The 18253-nt window shown below is 58.8% G+C and overlaps 2 protein-coding genes across 2 annotated transcripts in view; one reads left to right on the top strand and one right to left on the bottom strand.

Moving 5' to 3' along the window:
• The window catches only part of MACROD1 (mono-ADP ribosylhydrolase 1), a 147500-nt gene that overhangs the window by 35322 nt on the left and 93925 nt on the right, over nt 1–18253 (top strand).
• FLRT1 (fibronectin leucine rich transmembrane protein 1) lies at nt 6868–18080 on the bottom strand. The gene is made up of 2 exons (XM_035013102.1): nt 17994–18080; nt 6868–9161 (listed from the first exon to the last, which is right to left on the bottom strand). The coding sequence occupies exon 2, from the start codon at nt 9110–9112 to the stop codon at nt 7088–7090; it is 2025 nt and encodes a 674-aa protein (XP_034868993.1). The 5' UTR covers nt 9113–9161; nt 17994–18080; the 3' UTR covers nt 6868–7087.

Raw genomic sequence — 18253 nt, 5'->3', positions numbered from 1 at the left:
AATACCTAAGGCCAGTTTCAGGGTTGTGTGTCTTCCTCCTGGGTATCCAGAACCTTCCGAAAACTGGACCAGCCAGAGTTGGGGGTAGGACATCTACAAACACGTGCCCTGCATGGGGCGGGGGAGAGGTGCCCCGGATGGCCCAGCTCCAGGGAGGTGAGCGCGGCAGCCCCGTGTCTGCTTCAGTTTTGATTGTCGGACTCCAGTTGCATTGGTTTCTCTGTCTCGAGGAGAAAGCCTGGATAGTTCCTCCGGGCGGGTGGCTTGGGGGGGTGGGCAGGGAGTCCAGACGGGAGCATCAGACAAGGTGAGACACCCAGGTCTCTGCCCTCCTCGTCACCCACGTGAGGCTCCGCTCGGAGAGAGGAAACTGAGTCACCCAGGCTGGCTGTTAGGGCTCGCCCAGTGGCCGGATTCCCCCCTCAGGCTCACAGCTGGTGATCCGTGCGTCCAAGGGACAGCAGAGTGAGATGCTTGGGAGGAAAAGCCGCTGAGAGGGGCCCCTCCCCGTGCTGGCTGCCAGCAAGGCAGGTGCAGGATGGGAGGAAGGCCGTTGCCAGCACGTCCGCCTGGGCCCTTTGCACTGAGTCCAAGGGGGCAGACAGCAAACGGGGAGCACGGGGACCTAGCATCTCGCCAGAACAGCCGCTCACCCTGATGGCCATAAGAGAGATTTAGGGGTGGTGACAGCCAGGACCTTCCTGAAAGGACTCCCCGGACTCTGGCTTTTGGGTTTTCAGGTGGGGGTGGGGGGTGGCTTGGGTAGGTGTGGGAAAGACAGGGGCCAGGGCACCCTGTGGTCGCAAATGCCTGAGGGGCTCGCATGGCCACCCTGCGCTCCCAGCACAAGCCGGGCATTTTAGTAACGGAGCGGGAGGGGGCGGTGACAGTGGTCTCAGAAAGCCCAGGGCCTGCCAGGCTCTCCAGTGGGGAGCAGGGCAGGAGCCTCCCCCAGACTGAAGGTCGGCCCCCTGCACAGTGTCTTCAGGGGTACCATGGAGGAAGGGCTGGCTTGGCCCCCACAGCATCGGGGGCTTGGGGCACGCCTGCACCCCCACTTCCAGTGAGAAGCAGCAACAAGAGAATTTCCAAAACAAAAGAGAAACAATATATTAAAAATGCAGAGGTGGGGGGAGTGAAGGGAAGCAGGGGCGGGGGAGGGGGGACTCAAGAGCCAAGGGGATCTTTCTGTGTTTTTAAAGAAGCAAGTGTGGATATTTCAGGCAACCGCTTGGACCATTTCAAAAGAAGTGGTAAATGCTTAACAACACAGAGTGAAAAATGCCCCAGGCAGCCGTCAACCTGGCTGGGCAGGATGGAGGAAGCCAGCCGCGCTGAGTGTGCTGCGTGGGGGAAGGGAGCCCGTGGTGGGACGGCGGAGGGCGCGCAGTGGGGCAGGGGCCCCCGGCTTGGAGAACAGGGCCAGGGGAGCAGCCCGGGACCAGCCGCAGTGGGTGGGTCACCCTCCAACCTCCAGGTCCAGACTCCAAGATGGAGCGAGCATGTCTGTGCTTCCTCTCCCGGTGCCTCTTGGACACTGAGGATGGGAATTTTGCAGCATCTCTGGTGGTACAAGCAGTTCTTCGACAGGGCTGGGTGGCCCGGCTACGGGATGGCCCCGATCTGGGATTTTCAGGGGACGCCGGTCATCCTGAGTAGCACAGTAAACATCTCTTGATATGTTCCTTATGGGGTCCTGGGGAATGATAAAGTAAGGATGGAAACCAGGGTCTTCTAGTCAAAGAACCAGGCCTTGGCTTAGGGAGGAAAATATTTGCCATATCCCCGTCAAGTGCTTGGATGCTCCCAGTGATGGAGAGCTCACTGTCTCATTCCTCTGCTGGCTGAGTTTCTCTTCCCTGACCTTCAGTTTTCCCTTTCCAGTTGGCCCCGCTCCCCTTCCCTGGCCGCAGGGAATGAATCACAGACCTACCCTGGGACAGAAAGGAAGCAGAAAAGCGCACGGCTCTTGAGTCTTACTCTCTAAGTAGCTAGACCAGCTACTTCACCTCGCTTTTCACCCCTGAAGGCAGACGGAATCTGGAAGGCAGGGGTGGAGTCTCTGCTGGGGGCTGGGACAGCTTCTGAATGACCTGTGTGGGCCATGCAGCCCACCCTGTCCCAGAGGCCCAAGCACAAGGCAGGCGACCGAGGCAGAACTGCTTTCCCTGAGCAGTGCTTGAGGCCAGGCTCTGTCCAGCCCAGTCTGTTTCTGAGCACTCTGGCCAGTGTGGTGTCAGCCCTCGCAGACCCCCAGCTCCTCCTGGGCCTGTGCAGGGCTAGCCCATGAGCCAGGCTGGAAAATCCCTGCTTTGCACATTGCCACTGGGGGCAGGTTCATAAAATGCGAAAAATCCCCCTTTCCCTTCACCTCCAAGGAGTTTAATCTCTTCTAATCAATTTAGCAGACTCGCTTGGTAGTAAACGGTAATGATTTGCATTTTTGAGCCTTTTTATCCCTCCTTAAGCAAAAAGATGCCTCCTCTGTCTGCCTTCTGGAAGGCCTGTTCAGGGCTGTGAATTGCTTGTTAGCACTCACCCTGGCGCCAATCCAGTGCCAGCCCTCCGCCCATCACCTGCACTGATCCGAGCGCAGGGAGGGGACAGGGGCGCGCAGCATGCCCACAGCTGCCCCTGGCTGTGTTCCTGGCCCTGAGAGCAGGTCCAGTCCTTGGGGTGCGCAGGCCACTGTGCACCCCGAGACACCTCATTCCAGCAAACACCCCAGCTCTCTCCTGGTTGCCTCCCTAGCTCCATTGCTCCCTGTCTGCCGCATCCAATTTTCCTTGTTGTATTTTTCATAAGTGCGAGGCTCAGAAGCCCCGTCCCCCTCCCTGGTGTGTTCGGCAGGAAGCAGATTTCCGAGTGGAGTGGGTTGGCTTCGGGACTTGGACTGCCATTGGGAGGGTGGGGGCGGGGGTTGTCCTCCTCTCCTGCCTCGGCTCCAAGCAGGTGAAGGAGGGAGGCTCAGGTGTGTCCTGGGCATACTGCCTGGCACTTCTCCAGGCCCATCAGCCACCTCAGATCCTGCAGGGATCCTCATCTGGCCTGTCCCTCCCACTCTGGGCCTCTGTCACCTGCTGTGGATCCACTAGAACCTTCCAGAATTGGTGGGAGGGAGGAGCCCTTACTTGGCCTTTGGAGCACCCAGCTTTTCTGGGTGAAGCCCGACTCCTGTCGCAGCCCACCCTCCACTTTGCAGAAGGGGAAACAGAGGCTGTGGATTTACACAACACGCTTTCCCTCCACCTCCCTGCAAACCCTTTCTGACCCCTCCTCACTTTCTGCTCCTGGTTGGCCTCCCTGGACCCCAGGGGAAAGAGGAGGAGGGAGGGAGAAGAGGCAGAAGGCAGGCATGGGCCTTGGGCTCTGGGTAGGGAAGCCTGCCCCCCACCCCCCAGCCACCACCATCTTCCTAGCTGCTGTCCCCTCCCCTGCCAGTGTCACTCAGAGCCAGAAGGGACCAGTGCCCCACCTCCTGCCCCCAACCCTGGCATCCCGGCCCTGGGTGGGGAGGCCCTCTAGTCAGCCGCACGGCTGCCATGTTCCTGTGGAGGTGGCCCAGGAAGCTGGAACCAAATTAGAGAAGATGGAGGCTTCCTCGGGGAGGCCGCAGGAAAAGGGAAGGAGAAAAGGGAAGAAAAGAAGCTTTTGATGCACATCATGTCTGCAGAATTGAGTATGACTAATTAATAGATTTTATTCTTAGTAATCTCTTAAGCATTCCATACGTTAGGCCCCACGCCTGAGCTGAGCTTACAAGAGGCCTCATTCGCAAAATGCAAATGACTCGCCTGGCCCTGCTGCCTCCTCTCTTGCCTCGCCTTTTCTTCCCCCCCTCTTTTTTATTTTATTTATTTATTTTTTTAGGGAAAATTTAAAGGAAAATTGCCATGTAATAGAAAAGAGATTCTAATCACTACATCTAATTACCACGAAGGGTAAACCACTTAACCAAAGAAGTGTCATGGGCTCTTTTTATTAAAAAAAAACTCAAAACCTGCTATAAATGCCACAAAATACAGTCATCAACGCTGAGGCCAACGAGGTTGTTCTGGCTAGTTAGAGGCTGCAAGGGTCAGGTCGGCCGCCCACAGAAGGGAGATTCTAGACAGAAGTGGTAGCCTGGGCCCTGGGCTTGTCTTCCCAGGCCCTGTGTCCTCAGGCACTGCTAGGGGCTGGGGGAGGCTGGGCAGCCCTGCAGCATCTCTCTCCTTGTATTATGAGGACACTCAGAGGAGTTGGACTGGGAAGGGACAGGGGTTCAGAGTAGACCTGGCTTCAGGCCCCCTCCTTGGCTTGGGGAGCTGTAAGGCGGCAGACATTCGGCAGCTCACTCTCAGAAAGGACTCCGGGAGGATGTCTGATGCTGAGGGGAGGAAAGGTGAGAGCAGGCCCCAGGGCCCGGCTGGCGAGTCTCCACTATCCTCAGCACTTACAGGGCAGGAGGATGCCTGCAGCGAGCCCTCGGTGAGCCCCGGCCTGAGTCCCTGGGGAGCAGGAGACCCATGTGTCCTCAGGCCCAGGTGGGCCCGGGCCTGCTTTGTGCTGTAGGGGAGGGAAGCTGATCACCCAGGCCTGCAGGCCTTTCTGACCTCACTGACTCTAGGGCCACTTGCTGTTCCCCAAATGCCTTCCTAACCTCAAAGGGCATGATTTGACCTCCTCCTGGTGTGGTCAAGGGGAAAGGAGGCCCCAGAGTAAGATTGGGGGCCCAAGCATGTTGGCAGTGGGGAGTCGGGGGCCGTGGCAAGGCCAGGGCCTGGGACACCGGCAGAAGGCATGGGTGGTGCTGTGAGGGAGGGGACCTCACTTCTGAAACAGCAGGGACCTCGGGCTTCTGTCCCTTCCCCCTCTTCCTGAGCCAATGCCCTACATCTGCGTGCACCCTCGGCTCCTCCCCAAGCTGCCCGAACGGCCTGTGTCAAGGGTGCTTGAGGCCAAAGGGAGGGCGACCTTCACAGAGACATGAAATTAAGGCTTGGAATAATCTCTCTCCTGATCTCATTGTGTGAGAAAATGGTTCAAATGGGCCAAAGGGTGGGGAGGCTTAGTTTCAAGCGGAGTGTGTCCATGCCCTGCGCCTGTCCCTGGGCCCGGGGAGCCGGACTCTCCATTGTGGGGCGAGACCCTCCCTCCAGCCTGGCAAGGGAGGGGGCCGCACCTCTCCTCCACCCCACTCACACGGCTCTTGTGACCATTCCTTTCAACCCCTGCCTCTTCACTGAAGGGGCCAGTCACATCTCTTCACGACTAGCGAGCGGCCAGTCCCCGGGGCCTGTCCCGGCAGCCCCGTGCCTGCCGGTCAGCATCCTCTTCCTGCCCTTGGCTTTTGTCAGTGCAGTTGAGGCCTTTTGAAACGGCCAGCGCCTGGAGCCGGACACGTCCTCGACCTCCCCTGCCCTCGGGCCAGTGTCTCTCCTCCGACGTGGCTCTTCCCCAGCACAGCACCAGGGGCACGTTGACAGGTGGTGGCCCGAGCTTCCCGAGGGCCGGGGCGCGGGAGCCCGCAGAACCCTGGGCACCACTCCTCCTCCTCTCCAGCTTTGCTGTCATCCTTTCATTACCGCTTTAATCTCATGGCTCACCAGACCACACTGCCAGTTGATGAATGATGGCAACCCGGGTTCTGGGGGCGGGGGGAGGAAATAAAACCTGAATTCTTCCAAGGGCCCCGGTCAGTACCCTTTTGGAGCTGACATTTCCGGAGGTCTGGTCTTCCCTCTCCAGAGCAGAGTGCCAGGGCTGGGTGCGGCCGAGTGCTCTGCGTTCGGGGGGCTGCTGTCTCCCAGGGCTCTTCTGAGAATGTTCCCGTCTTTTTCTGGGCTTTGCTTGAGCAGCCATGGAAACCATTAGGTCTAATCAGCTCATAAAAAAAGAAAAAGTCCCTGCACCAATTACCTGTCCCGGGAGGAAGCACACAGCACAGAGGAAAGAGAAAGTCGCTGTTGAGGTGACTGCATCTGCATCTTGGGGGGGACGGCGGGGGAAGAGACGAGCACACCGGCCATCAAAGAACGCTTTTCTCTGTATCAGAAAAGAGTGCGGCCCAGCTCTGGCCAACCTGAGATAGGGGTCTCCCTGGCCACCCGACTGGGACAGATACACCTCCGCCTTTAGGAACAGCATTGTCCCCCCTCCCGAGTCCCACCCCCAACACGCTTTGTCTACTTACTCAATGATTTCTAGCAGAAAGCAACATTCTCGTGACTCTATTGTCTCAGGAAATTGTACGAACTGACCCAAGAAGTAGTAAGGACCGGATATGAGGCTCTACCCATCTGTATTGAGAGACACGACATAGAGATAGACAGGTAGACGGATGCACCTCTGCGTGGCTGGGAAACCACAGCTCCCCCAGGGGGCTTCCATGGAGCGTGGTGCACGGAACTGGAGAGGGTTTCAGTATAGGAAAAAGAAAGTTTGCTTTTTAATTGACTACACCATTGTTCAAAGAATGCAGTGAAAGACGTGCTCTTTCTGCAAATCTGTAAGGGAAACGGTACGGAAAGAACCAGGGAAGAGGTTTCAGGACAATATCTCCATAGCAAAAAGATCTTTTCTTCCCCCTCTCCTTTGTGAGGAGCCTGAAAACCTTCCATCATGTCGTTGTCACTAGCGAGGAGCCGGCAGCGAGAGCTGCGTGGGGGCTTCGCATGTTGGCTGTGCTCTCTGCCGGTTCTTTTGTGACGGCCTTGAACGGAGTGCGAGGCGTAGACAGACACTATACAGGTGGTGTCTTTCCAGTTCAGGGAAAAAAAAAACAAAACCCTGACCCAACCCTTCCTGCAATATTATTTTTAGTCCTTCCCTCCCCAACTGGCATAATTTGGTATAAATTATGTCTTCAGCAACGTCAAATCCCCCTCCTACCGTCTCTTCTTTAAAAAAGAAAAAAATCTTTTTTTCCCACTGTTGTGTTCCATAAAATCGTCACCCCTTCCCAAACTTTGCTTTCTGCTGGGAAAGTCATCGTGGAATTCCTTCTCCTTGCTCTATGGGATGGCAGCAGGCTGGGCAGAGCCACGTTGTCGCCAGGCCGGGGGGGCGGCGGGAGCTGGGGCGGAGGCGGCCCGTGCGGCTGGTATCATGTGTAGGTGTAGTCTACGTCGGGGATGCCACCGTCCCGGTAGCCCCGTGTGGTGCCATAACCGATGGTGTGCGTGCCCTTACAGAGGCTGCTGCCGTTGGAGGGGAAGATGGTGTGGACCACGTACTCCTCTTTGGCGCGGTAAGGGTTGATGGGCAACATTTGCAGCCCGGGGCCTCGGATTTCCAGGATGGAGTTATCCTTCTTGGTCCCGGACTCCATGTAGTCGTCCTTTTTCCGGCTGCCCCGATTGTACGCCCGGTCCCGGGTCAGCAGTTCACCGGCCCGGTGTACGTACCAGCAGATGGCCCCCAGGACCAAGAAGAGGAAGACGAGGGCCACGGCACCACCGATGATGCCCGCCAGGGGCAGGCCCCCCATGGGGTCTGCGTTCTGCTCCTGGTTAAGCGTGGTGGTGGGGCCGGAGCTGTCTGCCGTCTCGGCCTTGGCGCACACGGGCGTCTCGTCAGCCACGTAAGTGTTGCCGGTCTCCATGGTGACCATGCAGATGATATAGGTGGACTTGGGCTCCAGAGCCGTCAGCAGGTACTCCGTCTTGTCCCCCTGCACCAGTGTCTCCGTGATGGAGCCCACAGCTGGGCTGTGGCCCAGGCGTAGCCAGCTGAGCCGGAAAGAGGAGGCAGGGAGTGTGGCCTTCCATGTGATGCGGATGGAGTCCGCCGTCAGGGGCTTCACGTGGATGACCAGGGTCTTGGCGCCATCGCCCGTGGCCATGGGGTAGTCGAGGCTGGAGTCGGGGAGGCGCAGCCCCGGCCTCTTGGCCTTGAGGGTGAAGAGTGAGCCCTGGGGTGTGGTGGCGGAGGCGTGGTTGCCGGCCGTGGTCTTGGCAGCAGCATCGGCCGCGCCTCCCTGTGAGCCCGTCTCGAAGCACTCGTCCATCTCGCTGGTGATGTCCTTGATGGCCATGCCCCGGACCTTCTCGGGGCCCTGGCACATGAGGCCCCGCACGTTGACCACGGCCGCCCGCGCCTTCACCCAGTCGCGCAGCCACATGAGGTTACAGCCGCAGAACCAGGGGTTATTGCGCAGCAGGAGCTGGGCCAGGTTCTCCAGGTCGTCGAACAGACCGCGGGGCAGCGTGGTGAGGTTGTTGTTGGACAGGTCCAGGCGCTCCAGTTCGCGCATCTTGGCCAGCGTGTTGTAGGGGATGTGGCTGATGGCATTGTCCTGCAGGTACAGCTTCTGCAGGTGGGCGCTGGGCAGGTTGAGGGGCGGGGCGGCCAGGGAGTTGCGCACCAGCGAGAGCTCAGTGAGGTTCTGCAGGCGGCTGAACGTGTCGTCGGCGATGCGCTGGTTGGCCAGCAGGTTGCCGTCGAGCACCAGGCGCCGGAGGCTGTTGAGGCCCTTGAAGGCGTGCAGCGGGATGGTGGAGATGCGGTTGTCGTCCAGCCGTAGCTCCTCCAGTGTGCGGGGCAGCCCTGAGGGGATGCTGCTCAGGTGGTTCCGGCTCAGGAAGAGCAGCTTGAGCTGCTTGCTGTCGGCAAAGGCATCCTCCTCGATGCTGACAGTGGACACGGAGTTGTCGTCCAGGTGCAGCTTCTCCAGCAGCGGGATGCGGGCCAGCGAGTCCCTGGCGATGGTGCGCACGTTGTTGTCCTGCAGGTGTAGCTCCCGCAGGGAGCGGGGCAGGTTAACCGGGAACTCGTCCAGGTCGTTCTCATACAGGTAGATGACCTGCACATGGACCTTGGCCTTGAGGTCCTGGGGGATGCCGGCGTTGTTGATCCGGTTGTTCTGCAGGTAGAGGGTGGTGGCATCGTCAGGGATGTCAGCGGGGATGGAAGTGAGTCCCCGGTCGTTGCAGTAGATGAAGGTGTTGTCACAGCGGCATACCGAGGGACAGGTGGTGCTGTCGATGACCTCCGTCAGGAAGGCGATGAGCCCGTAGCAGAGGAAAAGCCAGTCCCGCAGGTCCATGGTGGCCGTGGTCATCACGACGGTGGCCGTGACGGTGGCAGCGGGTGTGGTGGTGGCGGCGGCGGCGGGGTGTGCCACCACCATGGTGGATGGCTGGGGGTGCCGGGCCCCGCCTGATTCGGAGCCTCAACACCTGCAAGGAGCATAAGACAAGTGCGGTGAGAGCAAGTCCTGGCGCCCACCCGCCTGCCGCCGCAGGGTCGCCACGGGGTCGCCACGGGGCAGAGGTCAAGCCTCGAGGCGCACGCCCCGCGGCCCTTCCTGGGCCAGCCTGACTTCACGGGCGATCCCTCGGGCCGAGGTCAGACTCTAACGACATCTGGCTAACGTGAAATCTCATCAGGAGCAAAGATGTCTGTGAATTAGGCGGCCGCAGTCGGCCTTCCCGGACGGTGATTTCGAGCCGCGGGTGAGGTTTATTTAGCGAGAGCCATGCCGCGGTTTGTTTCTTCTTTCGAGACTTCATCCTAAGCCAGTCTTTATGGCTAATGCTAAAGGTGGCTGGTCAGTGCTGATGGGATGGATTTAGGGTGTGTTTTATGGATTCAGAGCCACCATTTCTCACGGGAACGGAAACTCGCATCTCTATCTGGCTCATACTCAGGGTCTGAAGGAGAAGCTCGTTTCTGTGAGGGCTGTGAGCTCACAAGGGGCTGGGGGCGGGGGGGGGGTCAGTAGAACCCGCAGAAAAGAAGCCGCCGGGTTGCCACTGGTGAGCAGTGGAGGGCGAGGAGCTTCATTGTCTTGTGTTAAAACATGTCCCATTTGTCACTCATGCATTTTATAGACAGAAGAATGAGGTGCCAACAGGATCGCTTTCTTGTGTATTTACAGAAAACCCTTTATATCCGAGGTGCCCTCCCTAGCTCCGCATTCCATGTCGTGTGGGAGATTATTCTATACCTTACCCCCTTCCCAAATCATGAAACTTTCAGCTATTTTGAAAAAAAAAAAAATTTATCTGTTTTCTTGCATTTGAAGAAATGACACGAATAAAAGGAGGGAGGGGTCCACACTGAGGGAATCAGCTGCAAGGTGTAATTTCGGTTTTCACAAATGGAAAAATTGCAGCATAGATTTTTCTCCTATTATTTTGCTGTTCATAGTGGTAAAAAATCAATTAAAGAGAAATGATCTTTCAACCTCAGTTGGGGAGGTGTCTTCATGCAGCCAGCAAAGGTCTGCCATGTAACTCTAGGTTCACAAAGGCTTTTCAACGGTGGGACACAATCATTGCCTCCCCAAATCTGAGCTGAGGCCCCAGTCTGAAGCCAGCCCAGCCTGGTGTGCAGAGCAGAATTGGGATCTGGTCACCGAACGAGTCAGTGGGGACCTCACTCTCAGGCCCTGGGGACTGAGCATCTCCATTTCTCAACCAATGTCAAATCTCCCTTGTCTGTCCCTCTCTATCCTGGAACTGCTCCCCTCCATCTAGCAAACTGCTCTTCACATGTCCCCTCCTCTGCTAGTCTTCCACCCACCCATCCACCCATCCACGCATCTGTCCATCTAGCCGTCCAGCAGATCTTTGTGGAGCACCCCCCACGTGCCAGCCCATGTTCTAGCCACTTGGGATCCCATTCTGGTGGGAGAGCTCACACTATGATGCTCCTAGAGCTTCATGAGCATTTAAGTCATTTAACCCTTCTAGCAAACCTGACGTCAATGCCCTTCTTCTTCCCACTTAACAGAAGAGAAAACTGCGGCTCCGAGGCATTAATGCACTCAAGACACTTGAGGAGTGGTGGGGAGGCCAGAACCTTGGCCACTAGGCTCGTGGTGCCCCATCTCATGCCCATCTTTGTGGGCTGTGGGTTGCACTGTTGGGTGGTTAGTGTTTTAATGTCCCCGACTAGATCTTAGGTACTCAAGGGCAGGGACCGTGGGCTGTGGAGGCCTGGTGTGGCTTAGCATCAGCGACCACCCAAGGTGCTTCGCAAGGCAGGAATGCCTCCAGTCACTCCCCTCTACACACTCATACCCCATTTGCATTTATTGGGGCCTCTGGACAGACAGCCTCGGCAGCCCGAGGGCCTCCTGGAGCAAGCTCAGGCTTTGCCCATGGTTAACGCACTAGCCTCGCTCGGGGCCTGTAAGAGGCATGAACCTTTATCCATGAGGTGCACCCAAGGCAGCTCAGGGGCTGGTGGAGGAAAGCTGGCTAGAAGCAAGTGACGGCAAAGGGGAAAACGTGCATGGGGCCTGTGCACGGAGCCAGAGGGGCCAAGGCCTTGTGGAAAGCCAGGAGAAAGGGGGACTGCTGAGACCTTGCCCAACACTCTGGGCTCCTGAAGCCAGCTTAGACCCCCTTCTGTGAGCACCCGCTGGCCTGAGGGGCTAAAGACACTGCCTGCTTATTCCTGGCTGCTTCCTTGAGCTCATCTCTCGGCCCAGGCTCTAGGTCCTGAGCCCACTCACACCCCGTCCCTGTGGGACCTGGAGTGGGTCTTTGCATCCTGCACTTGAGCTTGCTCTCGGCGGATTTAGCCATCAGCTTTGTTTCCCTGACCCAGGTGCCCTGACCCACTCCCATCCTCTTACCCCCACCTGCAGAGCCCCACACCATGCTGGTCAGCCCTCCTTCCCTTAGTGTCAGCGAGAGTCACCCCATAAAATCTGGCTGGAGCGTGGGCATCCCAGGCTGCCTGGCCTTTACCTGACCACTGATTCTCTCACCTCTCATCACACCCAGGCCTGAGGAGGGCCATGGCCCGAACTCTGTAAGAGGACAGGCTCAAAACGGGCCTGCTACATAGACCGGGACATGCCCGCCTTCAGAGGACAGGGATAAACCCAGGCACAAGGGGGACCATCCAGCCAGGTCTCGCCCAACCCTCTCCACAGATGCATGTTTGTACCTGAGCCAGCCTATCACATACACACGAGGGTTATGGAGCCTGCATATCCCGTCTCAAGATGCTTAGGAGAAAAGAGGCAGGACTAGGGCAGGTGTGCACCTGCCCCGGTCTCAGAGGTCAGGTCTGAGTCCCGCTGTCCAGGGTGCCAGCATCTGGCCAGAGGACACACACCTTCTTTGACCTGTCAGCTGCTGAGACCTGGCACGTGGGATGCAGGTGGCCCCTGGGCTTGGCCGTTTGGGCGGTGCCCTGAGCAGGGGGGCAGCCTTGTAAAGGCCAAAGCCAAGGCCAGCCCCCACGTTCTCTGGCACAGACATCAGTCCCCAGTGCCGGCTCAGCTCATGGCCACAGCCCTCAGCCTCCAGAACAGTGTCTAAATTGCACCTTTCAGAGATGCCTGATGGATAACCAAGAAGCAGTTGGGAGGCCGAGACCCAAGGCCTTTCCCTTCCCCTGTCTGCGGGCCTCATCCATCTTTGCTTGAGCTTCCCCTTGCCGCCCCTTCCCCAAGGCTGCGGCGCAGGGCAGGGCCTGGGGGTGGAGAGGAAGAAAGCATGCCTTCCTGGAGGAGCCTTTAATTGCCCGGGTGCCAGGTGGCCTTTTTATTCCTTTGTTGTGTGTTTGACAGTTTGTGTGGCCATCAAATTAAACCCAGTAAATCGCCCGTCTTCTGCAGGGTCACTTGTTGTGCAGATTCCGCAGACTTCAGCATGATGGGAGTTATGACCTGCCGGCTCCGTGACTGACAGCAGGATCCTTCCCTGGGGGCCGGGGGAGGGAGCAGGGAGGTGGCTCCGGCTGGATGGATACAGACCCCCATTCGCCAATGGGGGACCCAGGGCATCATTCTTGGGGCTCTCCCTCAGTCACTAGCTCCTGCCAGCTTCCAAGACAGAGAAACTTGCGTTCGAGTCCTGCCTCTGCCACGTCCAGGCTCCCGACAGGCACTCCTTGTCAATCGCTGTGATGCTGGGCCCCCTCCTCCTTCACTTGTGCATCCTCAGCCCCACGCCCCAAGCTATGGTGGACATACTGATCCTACAGTGGGGCCCTCCTGTTGTGACCCCAGGCTGCACCAGCCTCTTTCTCGTGGGGAGCTGTCCAGGCCCAGGGAGGGGGGTGTGAGTGGCTGGAGCCCACAGCTCAGCTCTCTCCTCGGTCCCCCTGGAACTCTCAGCTGCAGCCCAGCCCTGGTTCCTGAAGGCCCTGACCTCCCTTGTGCTGCTCCCTCTGGGCCTTTGCTCCATGCTGTTCCTGATCCTCGGACACCAGCACACCCTCCCCCGCTCCTGCCATTGCCTGGCCAGTTTCTGCTCCTCCCCAAGACCTCAGTGTATAGAGCCCCCTCCATGAAGCTTTCCCTGACCCTCTGCAAAGCTGACCCACTTCACTGGTGGGAAATGTTTATCTGCCAACTGGATGGAGGTGCTTCCCTGTTGGAGACTCCCGGCCTGGTGTCTCCCCCAAATCCCATTACGCTGGGGCTGCCAGAGGCCCAGGGACTTCCATGGGGGGGGGTCACCTTGGGAGGGAGAGGCTGGAGGGAGGGTAACACGCAGGGGGCAGCTGCAGGACGGAAGGCTCAGCACAGGCCCTAGCATGCTGGACAGGAGATGGTACTGCTGCAGGTTCTCAGGGCACAGTTAGATGTGAGCACACCAGGGGGCTGAGCGTGTTTCTGGAAGGAGCTGGAGGTCCCAGGTGGGAGAGGGAAGGCAGGGCAGGCCTCTTCCCGCCCCCAAGCGCTGGCCTTCCTTCCTGTTGGTTAGTGAGGGCAGCTCATGTGGGGATGTCCTGATGCTGGGTCCCCCGAAGTGCCAGGCATGGTCTCAGCCCCCACTTTAGGAATCAGAGAATTCCAGATGGTGCTGACTCCAAGAAGGAGGCGTGTGAACTAGAATCAGGGAGGGGACAACAAAACTAGGTTTGAATCTGGCCTCACTACTCCCCAGCTGTGTGACCTGCAGCGACACGTCTCTGGGCCTCAGCTTCCTCATCTGTAACATGCTGCTGGGAACCCCACTCTCCTGGGAGGACGACAAGAGAGGGTTTGTGCAGAATGCCCAGCACAGGACTGGGTAGTTCTAGAAAGAAGAGCTGCTCCACCTTGTCCCGGCGAGGGACCCCGAGGTGCTCCTATGACCCACTCAGGCTGCCCACCTGTCTTGGCAGAGCTTCTGAAACGATGGAGCCAGGGAGCCCCTCGCCCTCCCCTTTTCTATGCCCCCTCTGGTCCATCTCTTCAACAACAGGAGTTCATTGTGTTTGCCCTAAGCCTTGCCAGGCCCCCAGGTCCTTCCCGGAAGGGCCCGAGGTAGGAGCAAGGTGTACAGATAGGGCAGGCTAGGGATAGAAGCAGTTGCTCAGCCCTGAGGGGGTAAAGCAGGAGATGCTGGCCCCAGGAGCCGTGGTCTCCCCTGCCAGGCCGGGAGCTTCACCAAGGCTAGATCGCTGCACACCTGTGATGAGTCCTCAGCAGACCTTTGTTTAAATTAATGAGGGCCCCCCTCCCCCCAGGGCCTGCCTGGGCTCAGTCCCCAGCTCCACCTACTGAGGGTGGCCTCAGGTCTCAGGCCTTCCTCAGTAAGATGGGACCACAAATGATCCACCTCCCTGGGCCTTGTGTGAGGATAAGCTACGGCTGTTTTCAAGCTGAGCAGAGGGCCTGATGCAGAGTGCCCTACACAACAGGGGACCATGCCCATCTTAGCAGTAGGCAGCGCTCCAGGGCAGGTCCAGATGGGAACCGTGGGCCCAGGGGGAGACCCTGGGACTTCTGGGTGAGTGGGCCTTTTCCAAGCCCTAGTTCAGGCCCAGGCCAGTCTAAACCCACCGGAGTCACCTCCTTCGGGCAGGGGGCCGGCTGCCCTGACCCTCAAGGCCCTTCCGAGCCTGCCCTGCACGACTCTGCCCCAGCTCTCATCCACTGGTACCATTGATAACTTGTAGTAGAAGGGGAGCGGGGCCGGGGGTGGAGGGTGGTGGTAGGGGATTCTTTTAAAACCTAAAGTTAATTATTTTTCTAATTTTGTGTTGCATGCATTATGCATCAGCGGTTCTCACTAGTGGTAATTGCAGACAGGTATGCAAATCCACTAAAAATGTACCTGGAGTTCACCTCACCGCCTAGGCCGCCTGGGCGGTGCCGGGTGCCGGGCGGCTGGATGTCCTGAACTTCAGAGAATGCAAATCCCTTTAAAAAACAAGACTTTAAAATTGTGTCTTAGGAGGTTAATTATATTGATAACAGTGTTCGATATTAAACTATTCAGGGCCGGGAGGGGGTGGGGGGATGAAAGGAGACACGTGTAATTTTGTTTCTCCTCTCTCCCCACATTATTTAATGAGATATTCCTGCACCTGATATTTCTGTCTGTCTGCGTGCATTTTTTAGTAAACCTGCCTAGACTGAGGCTTCATTCCTTTGGGGAAGGAAAAAAAAAAGGAGAGGGCAGGGGAGTTTCAGAAGGTAGAAGAGGGGCTTGAGGGCCTTCATTGGGGGGGCAGAAGGAAGGGAGGGGGTAGTGGGGAGGGAATCCCGGGGTTTGTAGGGTCAGTGCTGGTGGCCTCTCAGCAGTCAGCAGGATGGGGGCAGCCAGGGGCAGAGAGAGAGGAGTAGGGTGACCAGGAGAGACGGGGGGATGGTGATGTTTATTGATCATGAAGCAAAGGCTGAGAGCTGGCCGGAAGCAGGCTGGGGGTGGGGCCCCCCGGTGGGGCCCCCCCGGGAGCTGTGCAACATCACCCACAACACAGGCCCTGCTCCTTGAGAAATCCCCCCTCTTTATTTATCCCGAGTTGATTGTCCAACCATTCCCACTAGAATGTAAACTCCCCTAAGCCAGGATATGTTCTGTTCCGTTCACCGGCCCAGCAGAGAGCCTGGCATGGGAGTGCTCATAAGCATCTGGTGAATGAATGAATGAATGAAGACGCCAAAAGGCAGGCCCCCCCAATCTGAAACCTGGAAACAGGCAGTGGCAGAGAAGAGGGAGGCTGGCCCCCCTTTAGCCCCAGCCTGGGAGGGATAACCACCCAGGCACCCTCAGCACCACGGCCCAGAGAGGAAGAGGGACTGACTGGTCTGAATTATGCCACCGGTGGGGGGGGGGGGGGGCCGGACACAGACCCAGGCCTTGGACTTGCTGTCCAGTGCTCTTCCCTGCCCCCTCAGCTGCCCCCTTCTCGTCTCCTCTGACACGGGGAGGCTGGCCTGGCACTGCCTGACCACAGGTCTACCTCCAGGCCAGCCTCCCATTCCTAGAGATGGCCCGCAGGGACGCACGAGGGTGGACCCCACCGTCAGGACTCCGGAATTGGGGAGTCACGGGGCCTTGGAGATTATCTGCCTTTCACAGGGGAGGAAAAAGTGAGGCCCAGAGAGCAGAAGGGATTGGCCCAGCAGCCACGGGCACCCCTCCCCCCGGCCACCTGCTCCAGCCTTGGCACTGAACTCTCAAACCCTTTCCCAGAGGACTGGCACAGAGAGGGTGGTGGTGCACAGTGTCTAACTCACACAGGGACTCGTGGGGGCTGCCTCCCCCACCTGCAGGTCTGTAGACCCCTCCAGCCCGATGGGGTGGGGCCCATTAGTGGCAGTAGTTGGCCAGGGAGGGGCCCGCTGCGTGCTGGGTCCTCCGTGACCCCCTCTCCTCTCCAGCTGGCCTGCGCACCCAGCGCACAAAGGGGAGCACGTTTAGGGAGGGAAAGGGATGTGCCCAGGGTCACACTGCTCACAACAGGAGGGACAGGACACCAGCTCATGTCTGCCTGGCTCCTCTGGTTTGGTTCTCTTTGCTTTTCTGCCTCGGGATGGAAGGAGGCTCCACAGCTCACCAGAGGCGGAGCCCTGCACTGAGCAGGTTCTCCATAAATATTAGGGGCGCAGGCCTGGGGAGCGGCCGTGGGCCCCAGGAATTGCCCCCCAGCCCCTCCTAGGGGCTGGGAGGTGAATAGGGACAAATGACGGGCCATTGGGGGATGTGTGGTAGGGATGAGGGAGGGGAGGCCAGGTGAGCAGGGGCCGAGCATGGGCTCCCTGCGATCGTGACGCCTGTCGGCCCCGCTGCTGGGCTGGCACGCCTTTATAATAAATAACAGCAAATAGCCGATCCGCAGGGCATCTTTCATGCCGGTGGCTAATAACACGGCTATTAATGCCCCCACAGACGGCGTGCACGTCGCGCCGCGCTGACGAATGTCCCGGGCCCTGGCGCAGTCATAAATCAGCCCCTCTCCTGGGGAAGCGTGCAGAGAAGTGTCATTTTCCATCTTGGTAATGAATTGGGGCTTCCCTGCCCTGCCCTGGGCACCGCCGCTGGGAGTTGCCTGGGATTTGTGTTTGGGGAGGCACAAGCCCTCCCTCCTGGCCTCTGGGGAGCCGGGAAGAGTGGGGCCACCCCTGCCCCCCAGGCAGGACCCAGCTCTCCACCTGCCCAGCCCTGGCAGTTCCGCAGCTCGAGTGAGGACGAGGGGGCGCTTGGGCCTGCGGTGTGATCTTGGGACACTTACTGCCTGTCCCTGGGCCCCCAGCATGCCACACTCACCAGCAGAGGGGCTGGACTGGAAGCCAGAACAGTGATGCCCAAGGGCCAGCAGGCGCAAGGTCTTGGGTGGTGGCTTTGGCTCAGCCCCACCCTTGGTCCTCCTGGCCAGGGCAGGGGCGGGCCTGGACAGAGAGACTCTCTCCCGTGGGAGGGCAAAAGGTGCAGTGGCCAGTGTCACCAAAGGTCCTGCCTGCCCCAAGGCCTCACGACTGCCCCCTTTGGGCAGAACTCAGAGGGGCTCAAAGTAAGACCCCTGCTCTGGAGCAGCAGGGTCCCCATGGTGGGGCAGCAGTTTACTCCAGAAAAGCCTTATACCCTGGTCCCATCCACCCTGGGGTAGAGCACGGCCCCCAGGTAGCAAAAGACCTCTCCCTTGGCAAGCAGAAACTGCTGGTTGCCTGACTGCCTGTGGGGGGATGGGGGGGCAGAGCTGCAGACCTGGGGAGCTCTGTGATGCCCCAGTGCAACCCAGCTGGAAAGAGAGCAGGCCCCAGCTGTCTCAGGCATGAGGAGCCACTGGGCCTTCCTGGGCCACCCAGAGCCCCTCTGCAACTGCCTTACCTCCTGAGCTGCAGCCCCGGAGCCTGCTGGGTCTGGCTGGGGTCTCTGTTCTGGATGCTTCCGGTTGAGGTGGGCCTGGACACACTCACATTCCGATCCCGCGGCCCTGGCATGCAGGTGCAGGCCACAGAGCTGGGGTGTTGCGTGGAGCTAGGGGCACCCCGGGGAGCGGGCAGGACCCCTGTGCTCTGCTCTGCGGGGCTCCTCGCGCTCAGACTTGGCTGCAGGGCTGGAGTAGCATGCTCTGTCCCACAGGCTCC

Source organism: Mirounga leonina, unplaced genomic scaffold (genome assembly GCF_011800145.1).
Source record: "Mirounga leonina isolate KUSES-001 unplaced genomic scaffold, KU_Mleo_1.0 Mir_166, whole genome shotgun sequence".
Taxonomy (NCBI): domain Eukaryota; kingdom Metazoa; phylum Chordata; class Mammalia; order Carnivora; family Phocidae; genus Mirounga; species Mirounga leonina.
Note: the sequence above shows the minus strand (reverse complement) of the source record. Positions and strands in the feature narration are given on the sequence as shown.

Coding starts and splice junctions, on each gene's coding strand:
- FLRT1 (XM_035013102.1), bottom strand. CDS start 9,112: ATGGTGGTGGCACACCCCGCCGCCGCCGCCACCACCACACCCGCTGCC.